At 39.3% G+C, this 27,394-nt stretch overlaps 1 protein-coding gene across 12 annotated transcripts in view; it reads left to right on the top strand.

Annotated features, from left to right (window-relative positions):
• Positions 1–27,394, top strand: part of IQSEC1 (IQ motif and Sec7 domain ArfGEF 1) — a 352,024-nt gene that overhangs the window by 211,805 nt on the left and 112,825 nt on the right. The window contains exon 1 of one of the 12 annotated variants that reach the window (XM_032995873.2): positions 14,020–14,238. The exons of the other annotated variants lie outside the window; for them this stretch is intronic. Within the exon in view, the coding sequence (XP_032851764.1) occupies positions 14,183–14,238 (56 nt within the window). The 5' untranslated portion in view covers positions 14,020–14,182. Of the gene's footprint in view, positions 1–14,019; positions 14,239–27,394 lie in introns of those variants that run through there. 12 annotated transcript variants of the gene reach the window in all.

The following is a 27,394-nucleotide window of genomic DNA, read 5'->3' as shown; positions in this document are numbered from 1 at the left end:
AAAATATCTCTACCACCTTCATTTGCTTTTCTGATATCCTTCAGAAATCCTGAACCTCTCCCTGCATTTTGGAAGGCTTCAGTAACCGTTCTGGCTCATGTTCTTATCCATCAAATAGGAGGCTATACCAGCCTTTCTCCCCCTCTGCCACCTCCCATTTCTAGAAAACTGAAGCCCATGCATCCCCTGCTGGAGATTCCAGTCAGCCTCAATGTGTTTTATACCAGTAGAGTGAGTTTGTTTTTTCCCTCAGCGTGTAAGCTGCCCTGGTAAAAGCATTTCCACACACTCTTAGTGCCGCCGCTCTGAACAGCAGCGTATTGCACGGACTACACTGGGCCAGTTGTGCTGCAGCTCCTTACGTATGCACAAGGCCTGAATGAGGGGTTTTATGTCTCACTGAGAAAACAGTCCCACTCTGAAAGGAAAATTGTTATTAACTGGGTTTTAGGGTTGGTCTTGTTTCTGTTGGACTCCAGCAGCTTTAAAAAAAGTATTCGACTGAGTCTTTGTTGTCTGATTTAATTAGACTGTATGGCTTGGGGGCAGAGAAATCGTCTACATTCATGTATATGTGTTTCAGTTTGCATGACTGCACCTTAAAATCATAGGGTCATGCCTGTTAGGAAGGTGAAATACATGTGTAGTACTGGAAGAAAATGCATTGGTTTGCTTTTCGCATAGGGGAGCTTTAGGTAATGCTGGAATAAGTTTAGGAGAGCAGGACAGTGCAGTGCGGTGATGTGGTTTAACCCCAGCCAGCAGCTCAGCCCCACACAGCCGCTCCCTCGCTCCCCCTGCATCGCGCTGGGGGAGAGAATCGAAAGCACAACAGTGAGAAAACTCGTGGGTTGGGATAAAGACAGTTTAATAAGGAAAGCAAAAGCCATGCGCAAGCAAAGCAAAACAAGGAATCTGTTCACCCCTTCCCATCAGCAGGCGGGTGCTCAGCCATCTCCAGGACAGCCGGGCTCCATCATGTGTAACAGTGACTTGGGAAGACAAACACCACCACTCTGAGTGTCCCCCCCCTTCCTCGTTCTTCCCCCAGCTTTATAAACTGAGCATGATGCCATATGGTCTGGGATGTCCCTCGGGTCAGTGGGGGGCAGCTGTCCCAGCTGCGTCCCCTCCCAACGCCTTGTGCCCCCCCAACCACTCACTGGTGGGGTGGGGTGAGAGGCAGAAAAGGCCTTGGCTCTGTGTTAGTGCTGCTCAGGGATAACAAAATCATCCCTGTGTTATCAACATTGTTTTCAGCACAAATCCAAAGCACGGCCCATACCAGCTACTCTGCAGAAAATTAACTCTATCACAGCCAAAACCAGCACATGTGGAAATATACTGCACTGTCTAAATAATGTCTTTTTTTTTTTCTTCTATGTGGTGTTGGCCTGGTCCTAGAGCAAAACTGCAAAAATTATAAACGTGTAGGGATTTCTTCACTAATGTGCTAAAGCTGAGCTTGTGGCACTTAACGTGAAACTTCCGTCCTTTCAAAGAGCTCAGTTCTCTGAGCCCATGTGAAGCCCGTGGTGTCACTAGGTTCTCTCTCCAGGTGCACTAGGAGAGGCAGGGTCTGGCTACACCCCCAAAACATAGAAGAAGCAGTGGGGTGATCCTCGAGCCCGGGGATGGTGCCATCCTGGAGCTGGTGTTCCCAGGTATCCAGGGGGAGAGTTGTCATTCCTGTCTGATTTGCACTGCATTTTCACCTTGTGGGATACAGGATCGTTATTCTCTTCCCTGGGCCGGGCCAGTCTCCCCCAAGGCCAGCAGTGACTTGTGCCACGCCATGGTATTTTTGACTCTCCTCAAGTGGTAGCAGTCACTATTTGCACAAGAAGTGTTGTGCTCCTGCCCAGAGCATTGCAAGTTATCTCTGATATTTCTGGAAAGGGGAATAATGGTGTTTGTCACCAGCAGTATTCCTGAGCGAGAGGTGGAGCAGTGTCCCTGGCTGTGCTGTCCACTTCAGTCACTGCCCCTCTCGCCGAGCCCACTGCTGTCCCAGTATGTGTGCAGAGGGCAAACAGTGTTCTCCCTGCCTCTCTGAAGCTCACAACGAGGGAATGTTGTGCTAAATAACAGTTCTTTCCTCTCCGCTTGTGATGATATTTGCAGGTGGAAAACTCTCCCCAAATCAGAGGGTTGGCAAAGCATGAAAGCAGAACTGGGGTTAAAGCATCAGTAGTCATTTACTTCTGTTAAAGTTACATTTTAGTAACCTACCACGGATGGGGGACAGGCAAATACATAATTAGGAAATTGTTTGTCAACATATTCAGATTAGCCGTTGTATTTATATGGTCATGGCAGCATTAGAGGAAGACGTGCTATATAAAGACGGGGAGCAGATCAGCTGCATGTGGAATTACTCGTTCCTTCTGTAATGTGCTATATGCCAGCCAGCCTGTAAGGATGGGGCTAGTGGTTAGGAGCAGACTGGAGCCATCTGAATCAGCAGATCCACAGCCCACAGAGAATAAATTAAAGGGTTTCTAGTAATGTAACACATAGTTTTCAGCTTGCATCTTAAAGTTCCATTTGCAAGTAACGGAGGAAAACAGTCAACAGTTAGTTCTTAGTGCTTTACACATCTGGAAAAAAGTAAGAATTAGTCCTCAGTATGAGTTGTCATGGAGTTTCTTCACTTACTTTCCTTCTGCTACAAACATTTTCCATCTTGGTTTAGTCATACCTTATTTTTAGTTGTCTGCTCAGGGTTTTTTTTCCTGAAGACTGGCAGAACAGCACTGTTTTCATCAAGAAAGCACTCTGACAAGTGAAAGGGTCTCAGTTGGGCTTGAACTGCATTTTGGGCAGCACGAGCTACTGTAGCTGTGTAGGGGAGGGGCAGTCGTGGAAATCTGAAACACATAAAGACAGTTTGGTGTAACTTGTGTAGGGGCTGATTCATAAACGTTCTGAGCGTCCACACTGCATCATGAAAGCTCAAACTACTCTCAGTAACAATGCATTGAACAGGGGTCAATGTAAAGGACTAATACAATTACTACGTTAGTCCACAGTTCACCATCGGTGATGGTATTGCTGCTCCACAGAGTGCTGCACAGGCCTTGTACAGCCGTGCAGGAGTCGGCAGGAGAAAACAGGGTGGGTTTCCATCCAGGTGGTTGCAGTGGTAGGGTTCACCACAAGGCCCCACAAAAAAAAGCTTGTGTTTGCGTTGGGCAAGTGAGTATGACAAGCAAGGGTGGGAGAGCAGGGGGGACACAGTGCTCACACAGCTGAGGTGTGACTTTACCTTATGGGAGGTAGTATGGGACAAGACTAGGAGCCAAGGCTAGAGATAGTTTGCTCTGTAATTCATTGGCAAATAACAGCATTCCCTTCTTACGGCTATTTAACTGTCACATAAACCCAACGATAATGGGGTATATAGTCAGATACTTAATTTAAGCATTTCAATGTTCATCTGAAATGGAAACTAGAATACCCACCTCAGATATTCCTCCTGACACCGACAGGGTGAATGTTTGTGAAACTTATCTCAGAAAAGGAGAATATATATTCCGTACTATTACAGTAGTAAGCAATAGAGTTGGCACCTTTCATTAAGATCAGACATTACCAAAGTGATTTTTTTATAGCTATTTTATGGTTTAAGCGCCAACAACAATTACTAAAAATTGACTTCCAAGATTATTTTTTTTTTTTAAATAAGATTCTCCATGTTGACTCCTGTATGTCCAGAATGAATGTATTTATTTTTGTATTCAGTTTATGTGTGGGTTTCTTTGTCATCTGCAAAATGCTGCACTTGAGAAGCTACGAGACAAAACTGAATCCAAGTCATCATTAGTAGTATGGATGCTTTAATCTTCATATAGAGCGTGGCTTTCTGTAGCCATTAGTCTTGTATTTTAATATAGTACCACTGTAATTATCCTAGTGCAAACCTTCCTTTGGGTTAAAAGATCTCTTCAGCGTGACGGTGCCAATAGCCACAGAGCACTTAATGAAATTTTAATAGGCTCTTGCTGCCAGTATAACAAATCGTTGTGAGGTTAGGATGAAGTTGGTATCTTTAGAACTCTGTTAGGAGTGTGTGGATGTGTCTTTTGCATTTTGCATACCAAAATACATTATTTGAGTAAAGTGTACTGTATTTCTCCTGTTGTCTCTGGTCTATGCATAGGTATCTGGAGAGGAAATACTGATGCCATTAATTCCTCTGAGTTCAGTTGCTCTACCTAAAGCAGACTCGTTCGGGGGGTGAATTACACATTGCTTTGGTTTTGTTCTGCACTGATAGTTTTTTTTTAACTCATTTAACTGCCTCTAACTGTTGCTTCTGTTCAACTAGGATGTATCTGTGTTTACATGGCTGGATTATTTCAATCTGATTGTTAATGTAAATTAGTGGTTTGTGATTTAAGTTCAGGGAGGGCACAGTGAACTTAAACAGGTTACAGGTTACAGATCTGTTAGAGCAGAGGACCAGAACCTCATCAGCTCATTTTGCCTTTTTTTTTTTTTTTCTTTCTTTTATTGCTATGAGCACTCATTAAAATGCTCCCACTTAATATTTTCATGTGCCCTCTTTGTCTTGTACGATGCTCTCTTTGTGCACCACTTGCTGTATTATTGCTAAAAGCTACAAATATATAGGCAGGGCCTGTTAGAGACAGTAGGGGATTTCAGTTTAATCCTTGCTTGAGTTTTAGTGTAAAAAGTACCACAGAAGTTGCAATATTTGCACATAATTAAACCTTTCTTCACATAGAATACTCACAGGTGAGGGTCAGCTGCCTTGGAAGTATGCAGAAACTGTCGGTCCAGCAGCAGGGCTCCTTGTTTGTGTGTTTTCCTGTATAAAAATTCAAGGTACTGTACGAACTTAGTTTTTTAAGAAGGGCCAAATGCAAAATATGGAAGTGATGCACCAGTGCGAGATCTGAAGGCTGGTTTTAGTCACTGCCCACATCAGTTCTATTCTAAAAGTTTTGTTCTTTTAAGTCTGAGTCTGCTGAGCTGTTCTGATATAAAAGGACCTGAAGCAAGCTTAGCTAATTAGCTAAAAATGGAATCAACTTCTACCCCTCTTCTGAGTTTTCATGTCTTTGCATTAAAATAGTTGCATCAATGTCTAGGTCAAACCTTTCGTCTGTGCTAAGAGCAGCCCTGGGTTTAAATTATGCCGAAGCTCTGTCCTTTCACGGTGCAGGGTATAATGATATGCATGGAAACCCTAGAAGTCAGAAACCTAATCCAAGGCAGTCTAGAGAAGTTAACAGGCTGTTTTATTATTTATTTACACAGACCTTTCCAAAGAGCTTGTTGATGCAGAACCACAGGTTACTGAGCTGGTAAAACTGTTTGTCTAGTGATGGAGGAGTTCAATTATATTTAAGGTAGCTTTTTGTATTTCAACGCTTGCTGTAGGTGATGCATACAGTAAAAATGTATGTGGCAACTTTTAGACCAAAACTACTGTTCAAGGGTTATACTAGTACCACTGCTAGTCCTATTGCTTGATGTCTTCTCAGACCTACCTAGAAGTAGGCATTTAGGATTTTTCAAAGGATACCGCTTCTGTTGTTGCTCTTAGATTACTCAGTTGATGATTTGTATTTTTTATATTTGAAGAACTCCTGAAGCAGCCTTTCAGCTTGTGTCTTTCTGCTCTGAACATATAGACAAGAAACCAATTATATGCTGCTCTTCAGTTTGAACAGAATTATCTTCTAGTGGACTGTAAAGCAAATTAGGTAGAGAGAAAATAAAGCTCTGGGCTTATCTGGTTTTAACAAGATCATGCATTTTCCAGGAGGAGTCAGATGATGTTTTAGTAATTGGTGAGTACTGATCAATTTAAAGCTTATGAATCATGTGATTAACATCAGTGGATACTGTGAATTGGTCATAGTATGAAAAGCCTGGTATGTGAAAAGATTTTAATGAAAAAGTCTTGTGCTTAAATGCCTGGTAAAGGTTTTATTCCTTTTCTAATAGGAATTAATTTTGCTATGCAAGTGTAATTTCTAAGTCTTGATATGTTTTTGCTGTTCACCATGCGATATCTGCCTATTAATCATTTTCTTTGACAATGATCATAAAACCAGCAAGAATTTATGCAGTAAGCAAAGTGTCCTGCATTCAGTCATCTTTTAGCAGGAGACAATAAATTCATTCGTATAATTAACTGCCTGACAGGTATTAAGTGACTGAAGTGTTTGAAGAGTTACTAGGTTGTTGAGGTTTTTCCTGTACTCACCGCTGGTGGGAGGGGGATGGCTGAACTGCTTAATTATGAGAGTTTAGGCACCCATGACAACTGCAGTAGCAGGCAAATAAATTTAAAAAAAAAACAAAAATAAAGCTCATCATGTACCTGTTTACTTCAGATCCTCTGACTAATGAAACTTAAGGAAAACTTGAGGTAGGCGAGGCACGACTGCCTGACCTGCTACACTCATGGAGCATTTTCATGCTGAGCGTACCAAGGTGTAAACCTACATGCTGAAAACTGATCAATTAAAAATTAAATATGCTCTTGAGTTAGTCACACCTGCATTGCTCTTCTGGAAAAGTCTCAGCAACATGCGTGGCATTTTGCATTTAATGAATTCTCATGAGTTTGCGATATCAAAGTAATGAATCGTATTCTTTCATATCAGGAGCCACTTTCATGGTCTAATGGGGCCTGTTTTGTACAGGGAGCAACACCATGACTGTAAATTACAGAGGGGGAACTGCCACCCTGATGTGAAGCAGTCTGGTTCAGCTCTCCTGAAAGTTACTTACTTTCACATAAATTATTTTTTCTGATATGGAAATATTCTTGGATACAGTTGTTTGCCACATCATCCTGAGGATTAGGTTATGTTCACAGCCACAGTTCTGTCACCACTTGCTTTCCTGAGCATAACTTTATGTTATCTGGTATCAAGAAATGTGATCTTTCAGATCAGATCTTTGATAAAAGCAGCTGAGCACTTAGACTGCTGAATTAAGGTAGCATGAGCCCCTGAGCCTGGGTAGTACCTGTGTTATCTGTTCTGTGTTGTCTGCCAGTTGGCTGGCTATCGTACATTAAGCAAAACTAGTATGACAACTCAGTTTGAGAAACTGCCCCTGTCTGTGCTCCATTATGCAGTTAGCATTAGCTGCATATGCCGCCACTTCCATGACAAGAAGCGTTTGGCTCTGACCTTTGGCAGAGATCCGATAGTACTATTTCACCTGCAGCCTGTATGCTTTTTTTAATGTTAAAGCAAGAGATATTTCCAGAAATCTGGGCTGGTTGTGATAGCTCTGTCAAAAAGGCAGAATACAAAGCCAGTGCAGGCTGGTGCAAAGGGAAGTATGACCTTTCGGTTGCTTGGGAGCCTTCAGAATATATCATGCGTCTTACGGATAACATGTTTTTCTACTGAAAGGACAGTGGGGTTGCAGTCTTGTCTGCTGCCTAAAAGCCTTGGAAGAGGGTCTCTTTGGCTCGAGTTTTCTGAACGTTTGTTCCCCCTCTGACTTTGAGGTGACTCGCTGGCTCTGTCTGCCCTCTCAGTAGCCAGCTGGGGGAAGCGCGTCCCCGCGCGCAGCCGGCCCTCAGCCAGGAGGGCTTTGCGGGCCCCCCGGCAGCAGTCCGGCCGGCCAGGGCACCCAGTCCCGCCGCCACCCGGGGTACAGCAGCTGGGCCATTTCCCAGACAGGTGTGGGAAGGAGATGCTGAGCTTCTGGTGCCTCCTGGAAGATACAAAGCGCCTTTGTACTTTCGCCTTGGATGCTCGTACCTAAGAGCAAGTCTTGCTCACCTTTGGAAGAAGTGGGTAGAAGTAATAGCTATTATTTGCAGATACAGTTATAAAAACACTTTATAAAAGCCATAAAAACAGCTTCAAACACTGTTATTGTTGGTTTTTATTATGTTCCCAAGGAAACAGAAGCTGATTTAACAGAAGTTTTGAGAACCAAATTAGCAGTTACCATTTGTTAAATTGCATATTTTTAATGTTAGGCATTCAGCTTAGATTTAAAGCTGCAATTTACTTAGAATTGTTGGATGTCCACAAAATGCCGGCCGGCCTGTGTACTGCTAAGTATTAATCCTGCATAGGTAGGTGTATTTGTTACAGCAGATGTTTGTATGGCTAAATTCCCTTTCATGTTTAAATCAGAAAGAATGAACTATTCCACCAAATCAATGAAATAGGGTCAGATTGAGCTTTTCGATAACTTATTATCTGTCTGAAATTATCTCTTGATCTTTCAATCTAAGTGAAAACTAGGCATTATAAAAAGCATACTTTTTAATCTGACTGGTTAGGAGACCTTAATCTGAACTGCTATAGGCACGCAGCTCTGAATTTAAGCATTTTTCCACAAATAGCAATACTTAAGACTTCTGTCCTGCAGTGTGCTCAGCTGTGTGATTTTTCTGGACATGTATACAAAGACCTGATGGTAGAATTTCACTGTCTGTATATTTTCAAGTTAATGTAACAAACACTTGTGGAGGAAAGGGGCCAGTGAGATGGAGATAAATACTTGAATTCTTTCCAAATGGCCAGTGCTAATTCTTTAAAAACAAACACATGGAAAAGAAACCAAACTTTAAAGGCAACCCCTTGAAAAACTTGTCCCAAGCTGTTTATCCTCTTTCAGGCTCTGAAACAACTTCATTTTACTGGTAATTCTACCTGCATATTTTAAGTACTTGAGCAGATTTGTTCCTCAGATTATCAAGTCTTGCACAGTAGCTCATATCCACGCCTTGTGAGACTATTCCACTTAATGCCCGTCTTTCAGGGACAGGCATAGCCTTGGTGTTTTTTGGAACAAGAATGGAGTGGAGAGTCAGAAATTATGCTGAAAGAGGCGTAAATGATAGTTTATAAGTACTTTTTGTGCCTATGCTGCCCTAGCCTGCTTCCTCCCATCTGATTGTCCAGAGACATTGGTTTTGTCCGTATAACAATCCCTTGTGCTATGCGGTGATAGATAAGGAAAAGAATCCACAGTGAAAACAGGCTGCCAACAAAACGGGTCAGGGCTAATGGGTTAGTATGACTGGGGCTTCTTATGCCATTGTCCCTTCTGGAGAAAATGTTCAGCAAACAAAAGCACAACCACACTGGCAGGGCCATTTCCTCCGAAGCAGTGAAACAATGAAGCTTTTAAAGAAATTGGGAGTGGACTCCATTAAAGTGTATGTGCCATTTCAAAGCAAAGATGCAGATGGGTGTTTGTGCAAAGATATCCAAAATGAAAACCATACAGTCACTGACAGATGCATAGATCCCTTACGAATACAAGTCCCAGTACTGTTAAGAGAGGACTCAGGCATTAAACAGCAGTAGTAGCAGGTGCATGGCTATTCAGCTGCTTCTTTAAACAAACAAAACCAAAAACAAGCAAACAAAAAACACACAAAAAATCCTTATGCAATTTATTTCTGTATCTGATACTCTATATTTCATAATATGTATTCAACCGTTAAATAAGCTTACTGGCTTAGTAGTGTTTTGTATCAATATTTGATTATTTCCTCAGACTTTAAAAAAAAAGACTGTATTTGAGGCACTTAAGGAGCCTTATGGGAAAGCTCTGAGCACACTGGGAAAGCTACGTGAGTTGTCAGTGTTGTAAAGCAGTTTTGAGGAGAAGAAAGACTCTTGGTTCATACTTGTAAAGATTTTGAAAGGTTGCTGGTTTGTTGGCAGTTTTTGTTAATTGAGTAAGTAGTTCAGACAGTCATGTTAGTAAACCCTAGAGACGGGGACTAAGCTTTCAAAACAGCGAGTCTTGAAGCCTTAGCACAACTAATTTTATAGAAATTTTCATCTGATTGTTGGTGACTGTAAATGATCTGAATTCAGGGTCTGAAGGTATGTAGTATCCTGGACTACCTAGTTTTCTGTAGTAGTAGTTCTGGGGTAACATGAAACTGGATTTTCTAAAATGAAAATAAATGTGTTCAGGAGGGGAGAAGAAAACCTTTCATGAGTTTCTTATACTTTTAGGGAATGAAAAAGGACCACTAACACACTTTGCTCACGTATGTCTAACCTTTCGAGAGGCGTTTTTTTGCGAGGTGATGACCTGCTATCTATTGGTGCCTGCTCAGAATCATTAGCTCACTGGGGCTATTCTGTCTTTCATTTTCTAAGTGGTGAGGTCAGGTGCATGGTCTTTGCCTCCTCCATACCAGTGGCTAATGATGCTATTAATAAGAGGAACTGTGTACCTAATTCTCTGTCAAAGTAATAGAAAAAATACATCTATGTCCTTAGGGTAGCGATATCCATATGTGTCTAAAACAGATGAGACTGGTAAGAAAACAAGGGACCCGTGATGGTAGTCTCAGCCTTTTCCATGCCTGTCTCTAATTTTTCACATCTATCAAAGCACAAAAGATTAATTTCATTATGTCTAAATCTGCTGAGAGGGAAGGGAGAGAAACATTTTGTCCAAGTAGTGGGTGTTCATTAAAAAGGAAGATGAACTTTGCACAATGCTTTAAAAAAATTGCTTTAAAATCTGGCCCCGATGTGTGCTATTCATTCATTCTTCATAACTTGCCTTTCAAAAAGCTTTTAAAACTCCTAAGCACAGGGCTAGGATGCACTTTGAGTTGTGAAATTATCTTTGCAGACCTTGGAATTTTTTTCCAATGGTAATTTCAGAGCTCATATGTCAACAAATCAGTGTACGGTATTATCATTTCCCTCTGGACCTTCAAAATCTATACCTCCAGGGGAAATTGAGGGACCATATGATGTCAGCTCTGAATACATTACTAAGAACGAAATGTAACATTTGTTAAAGATAAAATCTTTTCATGGGAGAAACCTCCTATTTTTCTGATTAAGCAGTGTGTCAATGTTACATCACACTGGCTAGAAGTTTCTGGATATCAGCTACACTGACAAGCTATAACCAGCTTTAAAAATACCTAGAATCCTCTTCTTGCCATTAAAATACACAAACATTTGCTAAAGTAATTACTTTTGTTGAATGAATCAGTGGTGTGCCTTGGGAATTTGCTGCTGCCGAAGATTTCTTTTTTTTCCCTCCAACCTACGTGTCACAAAGTAATTCCTTGCAAAGGCTGCAAAAGGCGCAGTATAATCAATCTACATGCAAATAAATATAATAACTACATTAGTCCTTGAATGGAGGGAAAACACTGGAAAAATCTAAAACTTAGGCATATTGTTCTTCGGCAAATATTTTTCAAGTGTTTCCTCCTCTTCAAGCTGGAGATCCTTCTAATTAAACAGCTATGGCAACAAATGCTGTCCAGCCAAGGGTCAGGTATAAAGTTCAAATCCCAGATGGTTGATATCTGTACAAGACTTATCTACCAGATGGGTTCAAATGTTCCACTGGATTTTTTATTCTTCTCTCTCCCCTTCCAGAATTAAGGCAATTTGTTATATTCATATCAAATATTTATATTGTTTTTCTATTGACTTTTGTTAAGTATTATTTAGCTAGGAGGAAAAGTTTCCCCTGAGCATACGTTCTACTGCTTGAGAGGTACTTTGTTCAGCATCCCCTTCCTATCAATGTCTACAGTCAGAGTTTCCAAGGATGACCTAAAAAAAAGACAGGAATAAAAGGCACATGATCATAGGGGTGAGGAGAAAGAGGGGTAACAGTGTTAGTATTTACTTTTACTGTTTCTGTGGATAGTTGAAGGCTATATGCTTTTATGGAATAATCAATACAAATTTAAAACATGATGATTATTGCTGATGAGGCACAGGCTGACTGTGAAATTTATCACTGGTAGCTATATAAAAATATAGCAATGTAGTATCTATCTTTGGGTTTATTTTTTATTATATGCTACTGTTAAACAGCCTACGTAGTGCAAATGGTGACATAATGATTTAATTCTGTATTTTTTAAACAGATCTTAAATATTGTAGAGTGCACTCTGTCATGGAGATGAGGACTGAGATTTCTAATTCCTGGTGTTTATAGCCTTTTTGAGTTTTGTAAGACTACCTGGTAGGAAGTTACATTTTCTTTTGGTTCAAATTCCAAAACCAGAATGGTTCAGGAGTTTACAGATAAGCAATAAGCAGGACAGAAACAGATTCTGAACTCTAGAAAATGTGGCAAGAATGTCTTAACAGAAGCTGAGTATTGCATTCATTACTTTTCTGTAATCTGTTTTACACTGCATTGAGTACAGAGGTCAAACTGATAGGATTCCCAAACTGTGGTTAGTTGGTTAGTATTCAAAATACCCTCAAAACTTCAGGTTCAAAATCTAAGTTAGATTAATGACTGAATTAAATGGTTTAAAGAGATGCTGGTTTAGTTCTTCTGTGAGTTTGTGTTTGAAAGGTGCAGTATTCTTGCTTTTGTCACTAGAAAAACTATATCAAACGTGAAAAAAAAAAAATTACAAAAACAAACCAAAACAGTCAACCCCCCCACACACACTTTTAAAGTTTAAGCTTCCGTAAACCTGGAAGACAGATTTGCCTGAATTTACTCAGCTTGCATGTTTATCCCAAGGTTGGTGGGTTTTGCCAGTACATTTATAGATGCTCTGTGATAGTCTGTCCATGCTTTTTGTATGCTGCACTTGGAATTAGGAGTAAGGAATTCTGACAGGTACTGTGATCACTCTTGTGTTGAATCTACCTCTGAATAAATCTACTGTTTAAATGTGGTTCAAATGAATGATAAATGCAATATATAAGGGAGTGTTTTGGTGGCCACTGAAGTTCAGTTGGGAAACTCCCACTAACTTCAACAAGGATTTCAGTTTTGCCCTCAGGAGGGACCCAGTGAATTTGGAAAATGATAGGAAGTGTGCCTGATCTTAGCATCCTTAAACTGATGGCTTTTGAAATAATTCCTTTGATTTTAAAAATAAAGCAAAATTTGGAACTCTTGTTGCAATAGCAATAAAATATTTTGTATGAATTAGCTGGTGAGCTAGTCTGTTCTGACTGTATGGAACTGGAAAGACACCATTAGAAATAAACTGCAGTCCAAAGTTGAAGGAATTGATCTATTAGCAGGATGTGTAGAACAGCCCCTTTATTCTCAACAGTTACCAATTTCTATTCATTTGGCCAATTTTTCAGTGTCTCTTTTCTGCTAATTTTACCATATCATTTTTAGCTTTAGATATTATAGATGTAGATTCAGTTAAATGTGTACAACAACATGATACTAACCCAGAGAAACATTATTTTCAGTGATCTTTACAAGGGAAGAGCTCTTCATCTTTTTTTCTATGCCCTCTTACTGTGTCTTTATTGCTCAGGACTAGAAATACAGTGATTGCAGTAGACGTGTTCTCACAGGAAGCTACTTAAGCAATTGGGTTTGGGACGTGATGAATGCCACAGCAAACCTCAAAGCTAAACACTTTAATGAAGAGACAAATCTCATTTTGTGCAATATTTACTTAGTTTCTTCAAGTAGATTTAGGAACTTGAAGCAGGCCGTGTCAGTCAAGGCAGCAAAAATGTCAGTCACTGAAACCATCCTGCTCTAGAGCTCTCTCAACAAACCGTCATCTGGGCTTGTAGTATAAAGATATTTCTTAGAAAACACATTAGCATGACATAAAAAAAAATGTGTTTAAGGACATAATAAATCCAGAGTTGGTATAACAAAGTACTATATAAAGCAGGCCACAAAAAGAGATTGTTTGTTATGTCTTTAAGAGTTCTTTTCCTATATATAGGTGTTCAGCAGTAAACCTGAGTTTGCCATGTCACATATAACAAAAACTGTTGCTGCATTTCCTTCCTGGTGTGTGCACAATGTACACAAGGCCAGTGTGCTTTGTAGGATCAGCTCCGCTGTGCATTTCCAAACGCTGTCAGTCCAGTTTCCTCTCCATCCCCCAGCGTTCTGTGGCTGTGGGCTAACTCCAATATCTATTCTAATGTAATTAGCGCCATGGCCAAGCACCTTGCTAAAGCCATAAGCACAGGTGGCTGATAATCTGTTTTAATTATAGTTTGTTAACATGCTTAATTTCAAAAGTGATGCGTAAAGATGACAGGCAGCTCCAAAGGGCTTTCCATCCTGGTTTCCGAGCCCTTCTGTAGTCATACAGCCTCCAGCTCACAAGCTTTCAAATTACTTAACCAAAATTGGCTTTGAAGGAAGAATTAAGAAAAAAAAAAAATCTAAGCCTGGGTGTATTAAGACTTGATAGAGGATTGCAACTTAAATGAGCTCTCATAGGAGCATTTTGGCTTCTGCTGATCTACAGGGAACTCTTAACAGGTGATCTTTGGAAGTCTTGTTCATTTGTTGTACCCCTCCCCATTTCTCCCTGTCCTCCTGTCCCTGTTTTCCCTTTTTTAAAACTAAGTAGCTCTATTTATTTGACATTTTTAATTGCTTTTACAGTGCTCAACCCTGTTATCGGGTGAACAGATCTATGTGCTTTGTTAATATCCTCTCCAAAAGGCCGTCATACTGAATGTGATCAGCTGCCTCTTCTATAGATGATGCCTCCTGTTTTGTTTTGTTTTGTTTTGTTTTGTTTGTTGTTTTTTTAACTTGGCTGTAAAAACAAAAGCCATGCATGTGTTTAACTTTCTGATTGCTCGTAGTACCAGAGGGGACTGACAAGCTGCCTGGGCAGCTGGTAGGCCCACTTCATCATTTTAATATAAGCTAAACCCTGCTCACACTCAGTGGTCCACATACAGCAATCTGTCTTCACAGGCCAAATTAAAAGCACTTTTAGCATATGATTAGCTGTATAATAAGACAGTGCAAGGGGTGTGGAGAACAAAGCCTATAGGAAGGCAAAAGGATGTGCATCCTATCATTTTGTGTTCTGTGACTCAGAAAGGAACAATCATTTTCTAAAAAGGACACCCATTCAATAGAAAGTGTTCTAAACGAAGATAATTTGTGAGCAACAAAAGATGCTAAACATTAGCCTTTAAGCTGTAGTGTTGAACAGGATTTAAGCTTACGTTGTGGCTCCTTCATCCAGTGCCTCACATGGCTACAATGTGTGAAGGACTGTAAATTCAGAGTGCCGTGAGATAACGCTGCAAGAGAAATTTCTTCCTTGCTTCTGTTTGGTTTGGGTTTTTTTTGCTATTTAATAGCATTACCTTTTAACCTACACCATGCCTAAATATGCTTTCACGCTAAAAAAAAAAAAGACTTCTGGCACTTTGGAACTGAGACATTGAGATAATTACTTTTTCCAGCACTTGCCATGAACTTGCACAGCTTTTATAGCTGCTTCCCTCTTCAAAGTATCCCTCCTTCCTCCTTCATTATTCCCAAGCACATCTTGAGTGCCCAAATAATAGTTCGGAAATTCTATCAAGGCAATATTTAAATGTCAGATACTGTAACCACGTGGCACATAAGTTCCTTAGTTCCCACAGAAGAATGTTGTGTGGGTTGAAAATTATCATCTTACTGCACAAACTTCATCTAGAGACTGTAGAATCTATAAGTTCATGTTTACAGTTTAACAATAAAGCAATAGTTGTGTCTCTTAGGTGATTTCTATGGCTATTAAATTATTTATATTATGGTGAGCAAGCTTTCAAACTCTTCATGTAATGAAGTTGCAAATGTTTTGTCAGCAGTGGAAACTTGGGATTCTGAGACTTCCTCATCAAGTGCTGGTCTCTGTGTGGGTTTTAACAGTTTTGGGATGAAATAAAACCAAAATTCTAGTTGGTAGAGCAATATGCTAGAGCAGCTGCATAGTGGAGCAGGGAAGAGAAGCTCTGCTGCTGAGCAGGTTGGTGGGAAGTTTAGACCTTTGCCTTTCTACAAGCCTTTAGGAACAGCTACTGGTGCTCTCAGTCCTCACAGGAATAGGTACAGTAAACTCAGAATTGCTGTGTGTTGTGCCAAGTTTCATTTGAGAGGTTCATGGGAGTTTTGTGTGATACCAAAGGGCATAAAATACAGTGTAATGTGGTCCGGCTGGGATTCTGCCAAAACCCCACATCCAGGCATATTCCTGAGGGGCACTCAGGGTAGGGTGTGTTAGGTCGATCTTGCACATCTTGAGGAGCACACAGAAATACGGCCATTTCTTTACTTCACATCTCTCCTGTCTCTCTAAACAGACTATCTGAAAGAATTACAACATTTTCAGGTGGAACTAAATGACATCGAGAGGCTAACTAAATGTGGGCGGTCAGATTGTTTTCAGCCATGTGATTCAGGCCATTATTCCTCCACTATGGCTTAATACTGAATGGAAAGGGTGAAAAAGAAAATAAAACAAAATACTGGCATCTAGGAGAAGTAATGCAAGTTCAGAACAGGGCTCTGGAAGAAATGGGAACTGGGGAGCTGGAGCTGGAATGAAAGAGGTGCTTGGGGTGATCTCAAATCTCTCGAGGAATATAAGTGAATCATATTAAGTCCTCAGTCTTTGTTACTGAGTCGAAATGCCCTCCTTTGCCATATACTGCTTTGCAAAATGTAATCTTTCCACTATACTGTGTTGCAGTGAAACATAATAAGGATATTTTGGTGGTTTGAAGTTAAATAGTATGTTTTCAGATGCAAATAGTTGCATCTGTGCAACAGAAGCCACAAGTAATTATACTGCTTGACAGAGGTAAAAATTATTAATTATAGGCATTCAGTCAATTACATATCTGCCTAGTGGAATTTATTCTGGAAATACAAAAAAAAATGTATAAAGATCTGAAAGATGTTTCCGGTTTAAATATTGCATACAGCATCTAGTCTAACAATTTAACTGCTCCAGATAAGGGAGAAGAGTCTGTGTGTTTGTATGTATATATCAACATGTATGTGTGTATTTACATATGCAACAATATAGAAAAGACTCCAAAAGAAAGTCGTCTTATTTCAGGGTGAGATCAAATTTGTTGAATACTTTTATTACCTCCACAGCTAATGAAGTGCAAAGTCTGTGTGTCATGCCTGCTCTCAAAGCTGGATATTTGGCGTTTACCCTTATGTATGACTTAGGCTGAAGTCCCTGAGATAAAGCAGTATCTTTGAAAAACTTTCTAGATTAGCTCAAGGATCAAAACTGATGCCCAGATGTGAACTTTGATAGATTTGAGAAGGGCTGAGTTTTAACTGTTTCAGGTTAAAAATGTAATGAGTGGGTCAGCTGTAAAATTAAAGGAAGATGCTGTAACATCTAAAGAGAAAATTCTTTATTTAGCAGGAATATTCGGTGTGGAATGACACGGCTCAACAGATAATTTAGAGAGACAGCACTACTAGTGACAGGACAGTATCCTACGTGTCCCTAGTTATGGAAATTACTCATGCTTTTAAACTACTATTTAAGTGCTCTGCCAGCTTGATGTAAAATTCTCCATTCCGTGCTCGTTCCCACTCAGGAAAGGTTGAGAACTTGAAGATTTAGTCCTACAAAATAGTTTTAAGTCTTGAAGTATGTTCTATTTTAATGCAGATATAGATATAAAATTGGAAAAAGTAAAATTGTACTGCTATATCATGCATTCAGGAGGTCACATGCAAGTCATCATTTTTTGAACATAGATGTAAAGAATTTGAAGATAACTTGAACAGTAAAGTATCTGTCATTATATGAACAGTGCATATGTTCCTGGTTTGCTAGTGAAAAAGAGAATTTGTATTCCAGTGGAAATAGGTGAAATAAAATGAATGATGCTTACAGAAGGGCTGTGTATGGGAACAGAAATTACCTTCCATCACAAGCCCTCGATGCTTCCAGTCAGAGTGTCCCTCGCAACACCAGCTCGGCAGCCCAGTGCTCGCGGTGAGACTGAAGGTGGTGCCAGTTACCCAGTAAACCCCTCTGAGACGCCCAGGCTAGCAAGTGTGCCCAGTTATTTTCTCAGTTCTTAACCAGTGATGAAGTTTATGATGGATGCATGTAATTATACTTAAGTGAGAACAGACTTTGCCATTTTTATTTTGTGAATTTGCTTAAAGTTTAAAAGTAGACACTCGATTCTTGTTTCATCTGATCTAAACATGTTTTGATTTCTCAGTGGTAAGAAGCATTTAATTTTCTCTAACAAAAATGAATAAAAGCTCTGCTTATGTCTAAAAATCAGTCCTGTGGTCATCTGAATAGTATTTATTGTGTTAAGATGCTTAAAGTTATAGTCACATGGTTTATAAACTGTATTACTTTGTTTAGGAATATAAACTAGGGGTTGTGAATAGTAATTATTAATTTCTGAACAGCAGTTGCTATGTTCTGATTAATTAAAGTCTATGCTGTTCATGGGGCCTTTTTGTTATCTAAGTAGCTCAGGGTGATGCAGGTACCTGTAAAAATTTAAGAACATACAAATGGAAAAGAGGAAGGTGACGGTGATGAATATATTAATATACAAGAAAGAACCTGTTCTGAATGATAAGTGAAGCAAAGGAGAGCAAATTTATGCCACCACAGTTAGAGGCAGCATTTTAAATATTAAGACAAAAAGAATTCTCATGGTATTAATTACAGCTGGTAAATTTGTCAATAAGGGCAGAAAAAGTGAATTCAACTTATTTATTGTGCTTTGGAAACCAAATTAGGAAATGTTTTCACACCTTGCAAAGTAATATTTTCTAGTCTGTGTTTCCAGAAGATAAAGAGCACCTGTCAAAGCAGCACATCTGGATAAATTGTATCCTAATGCTTTTAGAAGAGTTGGCCAATGAATTCTCTCCAACGTGTAATATTTAATTATTTTATGGGGATGGAGAAAACAGAAGCCGTAACAGTGCAAGTTAATGTAATTTCCATCTTTGAGAAGAAAGGAATGATTTGGACAATTGATAATGTGTGTGAGCCTGCTACTGATTTTTGACAGAACTGTAGAACAGCTAGTATGCAACTTAATTATGTAATCCTTTATCTTTAATTGATTGCCATAAATTGAAACGGACTGGACTTCTGTTTCTAACAGGCATTGTGTATGCAAGGTCGTATTGCTTACTGTGGATTTGTACCATGTGTGAGTTGTCCCAGTCAGTGGTCTCCAAACTTTTTGAATGAGTTACCCCATCAGTAAAAAATGTTTGAGCATGTGCTCCCAATGTATGAATATGTATTTGTAAATTATATACTTGTACTACTGAAGTTCTAATATCATCTCCCCACACCCCAGTTGATCATGATGCAAACCTCCAGGGGTGTGTGCACCCCGCTTTGGAGACCACTGGTCTAAGCAACTGGAATCAACAAACCCTTTTGGTAGATGTAATTCTGATAGTTCTCAAAACATAGCTGCAAATTAGAATTATTGCAGAGTTAGATGAGTTTAAGTGGAATTATAAGGATATCACACTACATAAATTTTAATATTCTGGTGAGAAAATAGTTGTAATATCTGTAGATGACACAAATACGGGGCCAAAGAGGACCACTATAGAATAGTTTGGTCAGGAGGGCACATGATGTATATATTTTAATAAATTGAAGTGTAAAGCTGAATGTCTGTAAACTAGTATTGAAGCCCACGCTTAGAAGAATGGGGACTCTCCCAAGGAATTGGTTTGGAAAGGTCCAGGGAGTCATGTTGGGTAATCAGCAAACTGATAAGCTGCAAACTAAGCTTTGGTAGAGACAGTGGAAAGTGATTTACTCTGAACGTTTTCAGCATTTCGGAAGGCTGAAATAATTTGGTAGCTTCTAAATTTGGAAACTGCTAGGTTTAGGATATGTTTTCAGACATCAGGACAAATTGCTGACAAGATTCCTATTTTCTGTTCTCTCTAGACAGTTTCATTAATAACTCACTGCACATATGGTGAAATTTTTTAGAGGCAATTACAGATATGACATACTGTACACATGGTTTTAGAGCGCCATGTCATCAGTTGCTACCTGAAACAAATGACTTCATGGCCTGGTGGTACTCTTAGAACTGAAATCTTAAACTGCACAATAAGCCCTGGTTGAGGCTTTGAGGATAATTTTTCTTTTTCCTAATAATTTCCTCTAGTGACAAATCAAAGTGTTCCTTATTTTACTGCTTAAGACCAGGTTTTACTAGCTGCCAAGCTAAAATAAAACTGTCTAATTAGAATAAATAGAGCATTTCTAGCTGTAATGAAGATGTGCAAATGCGTCAAGAATTCTAACTTAACTCTTAGTGAAGAGCCTTGTAGTGTACCAGGGCCGTGATCCCCTGTGCAACGGAAGCTTTTGCATTCAGACGGGGCTGTGTTGCTTTAGTCCGTCTGAGCATAGACCTGCACATCACAGTTTTGCTTTGGAAGGGTGATGTGCTGGACAGACACTGCAAGGATTTGATCTCTGTGTGTTCTAGATAGTTGTGTAAATTAAAGTTATGCTCAATCAGATGCCAGTTTTGACTGTTGCCTCATATATGAACGCAGAAAGGACTTGGTGAAAGCAGGCAGCATGCACAAGTTCCTTATTTCCTCTTTGGTAATTTTTAAAACTTGCTTTTTTAAACTATGCTCCTAAGGCACCTGAGATGCAAACTGCCAGTTGTACTATGGATTTCTGTTTCTGACGACTTGCTGTCTCCACGGTAGTTTTTGTAATATCTTAATGTGTATAGCTGTAATTTGTGCAGAATTTGTACCTGCTTTGTAGTACAAACTAATCCCATTTTCTGATAAAGTAAGAACAGTCTGTGGGGCAGAGGGCTGGTCTAGAGCCTCCCATTCCATTGCTGTGCACCACAGTGGGTTTTCTCTGTCATTCTCTGAGCTCTCAGTGCGATAGGTCTCCATCACTAAAAAGGGTACTAATGTCTTTCTCGTACCTTGTAAGTCATTCTGAACACCCTAACTCAAATCATTTTACTGTAACACCAAGCTTAAGCATTGGTTACTTTTATTGTTTACATCAGTATGTCATTATAAAAAGCAAAATAAAATAATTCCATCTTGGAGGTCCTGAGAAGTTTGATATCTCCATAAAGATGCTAACACTGAAAGTGCTGTTACTAGTGGTCATGACACCAGCTGTTAAAAATATGCATCTGTGTGATGTGTCCTTTGCTGTAAATTCAGATTTCTCCCAAAATCAGAGAAGTTAGACCTTATTACTTTCCTCAATATATACAACAGAATAGATTTCTTATTGTGAAAACATTGGCAAGTCACTGGTTTTGCTGATTCATACACCAGTGAAAAAGGTTTTTGGAGAGCATGAAGGGAAGATTAATGCTATTCATTTGCTAAAGGTAGGGAGAGGCTGCAGATTTTGCAAACTCATCACAGAACCATTTTCAATAACATTTTTTTAGTGAAGCCATTTCACTTTTCTCTATACATCTTGCGATGATAATCTGTTTTCTACTGACACACTTGATATCGTCTGTAAGAAAATGAAGTTACAGGTCATGCAGAGTTAATTGGGAACTGAGTTATTTCCATAGGCTACATGAAGATCACCATTTGGAAACAAAAATAGAAAAGCTGCCCTAATGTTCATTTCAGTCCTGGACTTTTTGAATAGCTTTGACTTCTGTCCTTTGAAGGCTACATGAGGCTGAAGGATGGCTGTTTGAAGTGATCCCTTGGGGGATTTTGAAAATCGGTCTATGGCAAAGTGTGGTGAGCTGATGTAATGAGCTGACACCAGACCTTACCTTTATCTTGTTAACATAAATACCCTTTTTAAAATACACATATTTTTAGGAACTGTGAAGTAGCATCATTCTTCCTGTATTTCTGTCCTTCAACTGACTATTTGGCATGTTAGTAGGAGGGCTTTTTAAAGTTGACCTGATTCCAAAACAAAGAATAAAGTCTTACTTGCTGGGTATCTCAAGGATTTGTCATGACCCAGCTCTTTTACTTGATTCAGCAAAGCTCTAAGCACATGCATGCAACCAAATATACATAAATAAGTAATACAGACAAAGGAAAGTTAAGTACTTTCTTTAGTAGCTTACTGAATTTATGTATAACACCAAGTTTCTTAAAAGTAGTTTTAGGAAGAAAGGACTGGTAAAACAATAAAACGTTTTTTTCTAACAGATCAGTCTGAAGAATTGATCTTTTTAATTGGTAGAGCAACTGGGAAGAGCTGTATATATGTGCTGGACCGATGGATTATAAAGCGCACTCATCAAGAGGGAAATGGAAAATATGTTATTCTTCCTGTCCCGTCTGTCAAACTGGTATTTATTTCCAAAGAGCATTCAGTCCTTTGGAAAAGAGTGCAACAGCTTGAAAATCATCATTGTCTACATTTTCTTTTCAAAATACATTGAATATTTTTTAGCAACAGCTCCGTCTATCCTCTATCAAAACTCATTCTGGGTCTTTCCTGGTGCACAGATGTGCCTCGTGAAGTCCCTTCACGTAGGCAAGGCATGATGCCGTGATACAACATTTATGGGAAAATGGGTGTATGGGTGGTGCAGAAAAGGCGACCCATATGCATCAGTGTATGCTACGCTCGTGAAGGCCTGGGAGTTTTACTAGGCCCCCAATCTGGTGTCCAGCCCTTTCAACCCTGATAGAAGGAGACTGAAAGAATGATGCTTGCTGAGGCTAACGCTCTTCCTGACACTTGTAAGAAGTAAACTATAGCGAAAGATACTGCTGGGTGATTAATGACCACTGAAAGCAGCGGCAACGATAGGAAGGTAGGACTGAAATGGGACTTTCTGGGATATCAACACTAATCCCTTCTACTTCAGGCAAGCATGTTGTCTGTTTTCTTCTCATAATACAGTCATTTGCTACAGATTTGCTGCTCACAGAGCTAGAAATCTTTTTATTTCTATCTTAATTCAGTTCCAACTTGTGTACATTTCTTTTTGTGCCAGTACTAATTTTTCATTTCTGGCCCATATGCTCACCCCACCAGTATGCATTTAAAAAACAATTCTTATCCTTTTTTAGGGATCTGTCAGACTCAGTGAGCCAATCTTTTGCAGTCCACAGTTGCCAGAGAAGCTTTCCATTTCTTCAGTCATCCAAAGAGGCCACCTTTGCACTCATGACAAAGTTTGATTTACGTTTCCTTAAATTTGGAAGACCAGTACAGCTATTCTAGCTGAGGTCTCACCTTTGTTTTAAGAGCGCATTGCTGAAGAACAGGCATGGCGATTAAGTTTAAATAAGCAGCAAGAGCAGCCAGCGTTGCCGGAGGTAAGCATCTCGGTGCAAGTGTCTTGCTGGAGAACTGGAGGCAGATGACAAATGATATGAGTGCCTACACTGTTTTCCGTGGCTTCCAGTAGAATGGTTTCTTGCCAGCCTGCCTTTTGGCAGTCTGACATGAATATCTTTAGGGTTTTTTTAATGCCTAACTTGCAGGCTTTTCCTTATATCCCTGCATCTTGGATTGACAGTTACACTGAAAAAAAGAAACAAACCGTTCCCCCCAGCACTAATTTTTACAACTACTAGTTTGATGCTTCCGGTAGAGGTACCAAGTAATACACCTTAAAATCCCTGTGGTAATATTATCCTGTCTTATCTGTTTCTCTCGGATTTTTAGTGCTGTGGGGTATCTGCCAGGGAAGTACAATAAACACATAATAAACCATAGGAACTGCAGGAACTGTGTATATGTATGTGTACATGTCCACTTATTTAGAAATGCAATCTTCCTATTTCTTCACTTTAAATAAATTTTAAGAAGTGAAATCTTAAAGAACTTTGGAAATAAATTAGATTTTTTTGCTCCAAAGCATCTTCTTTTATCTAAGGAGATGGTGCATAGCAGTAGCACAGAAGATACACAACAACTATGTTGCTGCAGTCTGCTCTTGAAAGAGTTTCTGCTGATGTACTCAACCGTTGTGAGGTTTTTCTAACAGAGAGGAACACTTTAAAGAGATGCTGATGCTATCATTAGCCAGCAAGTGAAAGGGAAAACTGTGGTCAGAAAAGAGAGGCTGCTGCTTAACTTTTCTATAACATAGGCAGGTGACAAAGTAATTCTGCGACTGGTTTCAGCAACTTCAAATACCAGAATGTCAGATGCCGGTTGTGTTTGAATGACAAAGCAGTCATAGCTGTTAAATTAGTCATGCCTTCCAAGTTGGATCAAGTATAGAGGGCCATGACTGCCTGGACCACAAGGCTGCCTTTCTGTGAGAGAGCTAAAGGAAACAGAAGGCTGCTTCACTAGGTGCGCTGGGAAATAATGTGAACGGCATCAAATGCCATTCTGAATGGTTCAATAAGAACATGAAGCACCTTTTTTGATTTGTAGAGTCCCTGTTTAACTGGCATGTGTATACAGGTAATTCACTGTACTTGGGAATGCATTTAGGTACAACTTGTGGCTGCTGTAGTTTCTTTAAAAATTCATACAACTGCTATGTATTTGCACGTGTAACACGCTATTCTACTTTTTTACACTTCAGAGAGATTAAAACAGAAAGGCTAATGGCAAATGATCTGTAGTCTAGACATCAAGTCATTGCTCAATTTGTCTAACAACCCCACCATATAGTCTGTGGCAAAATACAGTACTTTTTGAGTACTCTTCTCTACAAAGTACAACTGAACTGATTTCAGAAGGAAATGGCTCTTTATATACATTACTATCATCTCTACATTTGTAAGCATAGATTCTGTTGCCAGACCCATGTGATTTCATTTGTTGTGTGATCTCTGATTTGATAGATCAAGTCCTTTAGCATATAATCATACACTGTATGTAATGTAACTACTGAAAAATTAATCAAGCTGGTGTCTTAAGCTTTTGGGAGGAAGGGGGAAGAGTTAAAAGCCCATCAGCCAAAAAACACAGAGTGTTCTGGTAAAGGAGCACTTTAACTACCTGGTTTATCTGTCCTTTAGGCAATTTTGGTATTGACGGAAATATTATTTTTCTGGTGATTTTTCTAATAGTTTATAATTATAATGCACTGAAACTCATAGGTTTGTAAAAATAACTTCTACATGACAACTTGTACATGTTCCTAGGCATGTGAAGGTCTGTTCCTGAAAGAAGGGGAAATACAGCTTAGTGAACAGTCTGTATGCAATTTGGGGAAATAGGAAGTAGAATTCTAAATACTTTTCACATATTTATACTTTTTACGGATTTCTTTAGCTCTGTTTCCCTAGCTTTTTCTTTTGTAAAGATAGAGACCTTCTTTGCTTAGTAGTAGGAGAAAAAGGATTATTTAAAGTTATTTAAAGTGAATAAAAATTAATTATTATACCAAGGATTGAAAGTCAAAAGACATGAGTTCTATTTCTAGCTTTGCGGCTGGCTCCTAATTGCTCTTTGGCAAGCGATGTCATAGTGTGACGCACATTTAAATTGGCTCTGCCTCCTAAAACAAGCAGCTCTTGGTCCTGTGCTGCACAGGCCATAGTGCTAGTGTGAGAGGCAGGGCCGTGAACCAGATGGGGGAACTGATCCAGCTGGAAGCCCACCCCTCAGAAAAACCCAAACCAAACCAAACTAAAGCCAAAAGCAAACAAAAAGCAAAAAAGTGGTGATGGAGAAGGAGGTGGGTGTTTCTTCATCCAAAACAGCTGCCTGATCCATGTCTTTGTGCAGCAGCTCAAACATGCCAGCAGTAGACATGTCAAAATGTTAACCTTGCTGCATCTGATGGGCCTTATCTGGAAAAAAGGTGAAGAAAATGTTTAAAAATCTTTTTTTTTCAAAATATTTCTCTTTTAGATAATGTGGCTTCCTTGAAATACAAAAGACTCTGGTCAAGTCAAACAATCTAAATAATTGTCCAGCAAAGCAAAAGCTGTCTACAAAGTTATGGCCTTGAGTAGACATAAGGAATGCAACTTCTCCATCAGTCACTTGGTGGGATAAAAATTATGTTACTTTAAAACTACCCTGTAGTAGACAAAAACATCCTGCTTTTAATATGCACATAATTAAAAAACCACCCAAGATAAAGGTAGAATCACACAACATTTAATTAATTCTGGGTGACTAGACTATTGCCTTCCAAACCATAATGAGGTATAACTAATTTTGTTGCAGTCAGTTGAACTTTAGCAGTCTTCTGACTGCTGGGCCTTCTGTCAAAATAAGTCAGGCCCAGAATACAGAAGTGTTCCAACTGTTTTACAGAGGTAATGCTGTTTAAGAAAATACAAGAGTTTCTGTTAAACTTTACTTTTTTTATTGTAGGGCAGTATTTTCCTTGCATGTTTTTACTTTGGGCTATTCTTCATCTGAACCTCCTTTTTCTAAACAAATTAGTTGTTGTTTTTTTTTTTAAAAAAAAAAAAGACTGAAAATCTCAACAACAAAATAAACAAATCTGAATGATTCAGATTCCAAAACTTTAAGTCAGTGTGATGTGCCAGGTGTGAAAGAGATGTGCTGCTTTTTGCAAATTGAACCTTGAATAATTAATTTTATTATGAACCTCATTCTTTGTAATATGCTTATCTCATTTAGTCACAGTTGACTATTAAAATTTTATATCAATCATGACTCTATATTCATGGGATACAGGTTCTACAGATGATTTTCTGTAACGTGGATTTTGCACCAGTTCTGAGGAGATACAAATGAACAGTCTCTGCTGGGATACCTTAGCAAGCAATAGTTATGTATAGATGTTTTGAAAATTAAATCTACATTTTGATCTCTAGTTGCCAAGGGTGTAGAAGGAAAAAAAAAATAGAAAATATTAAATAACTGCAAACTGGGGGAAAGGATCAAATTCACCTTTTCTTGCGTGAATAGTCATATGGAAGTGGCATATTTCTTTATGAAAGACACAAGGGGGTTAGCTTAACATTATCCTGTATTGGAAGCACCTCATAATGCAGCTAAAATAGAGCCCCTCCTTCACTTAATAAATAAAGCATAACAATAACCCATCTGTTCCAAACATAGTTACCAAGATGGTTAGTTGAAGTGAAGGGAAAAATCAAAAGAAATCAGTAGCAGCTGCAGTAACTTTAATTCTTGGGGACCACTTAAGGTGCGGTACCTGTAAGAAAGGTTGGTGAGAATCTTCCAAAAGCCCTGGGGAGAAAAGACGAGAAGCCCAGAGCAAATGAAACGTGACAGGGAAGCGCCCTGTGAGAAGACAGAAGTACCAAGGATGGAAAATGCACCAGTATGAAGTGACAGTGAAAAATCCCCTGGGGTTTTAGTGTAAATGAGCTCTGTAGCACAATAAGGTGAAAGATGGGGTGCCAAGATCTGCAAAAGCTAAGCCTCGGGTCAGGGGCTGTAAAACACATGATGCTCCCACAGGTGGAAGGAGAGAATCCATGGACCTACCCTTCTTCAGGGAGGTACTGGAGTGTGGATAGGTGGGGAAGGAAGAATGGTTCACTGAGGATGCTCAGCCTCGATGAGAAAAAACTAAGTAGAAATCAACCAAATAGCAGAAGTTAAATCCTTTGCGGAAGACTTGGATATTTAGAAACACCGTCTAATTGCATTAAGTCAGATGTAAGTACCTAATTGATAGATCCCAATTTAAATTATACTGCATTGTCAATGTTATCAGATAACTGGTGCTTTTCTTTAAAT

Source organism: Tyto alba, unplaced genomic scaffold, assembly GCF_018691265.1.
Source record: "Tyto alba isolate M040663 unplaced genomic scaffold, T.alba_DEE_v4.0 Super-Scaffold_49, whole genome shotgun sequence".
In the NCBI taxonomy this organism is placed as follows: Eukaryota; Metazoa; Chordata; class Aves; order Strigiformes; family Tytonidae; genus Tyto; species Tyto alba.
Note: the sequence above shows the minus strand (reverse complement) of the source record. Positions and strands in the feature narration are given on the sequence as shown.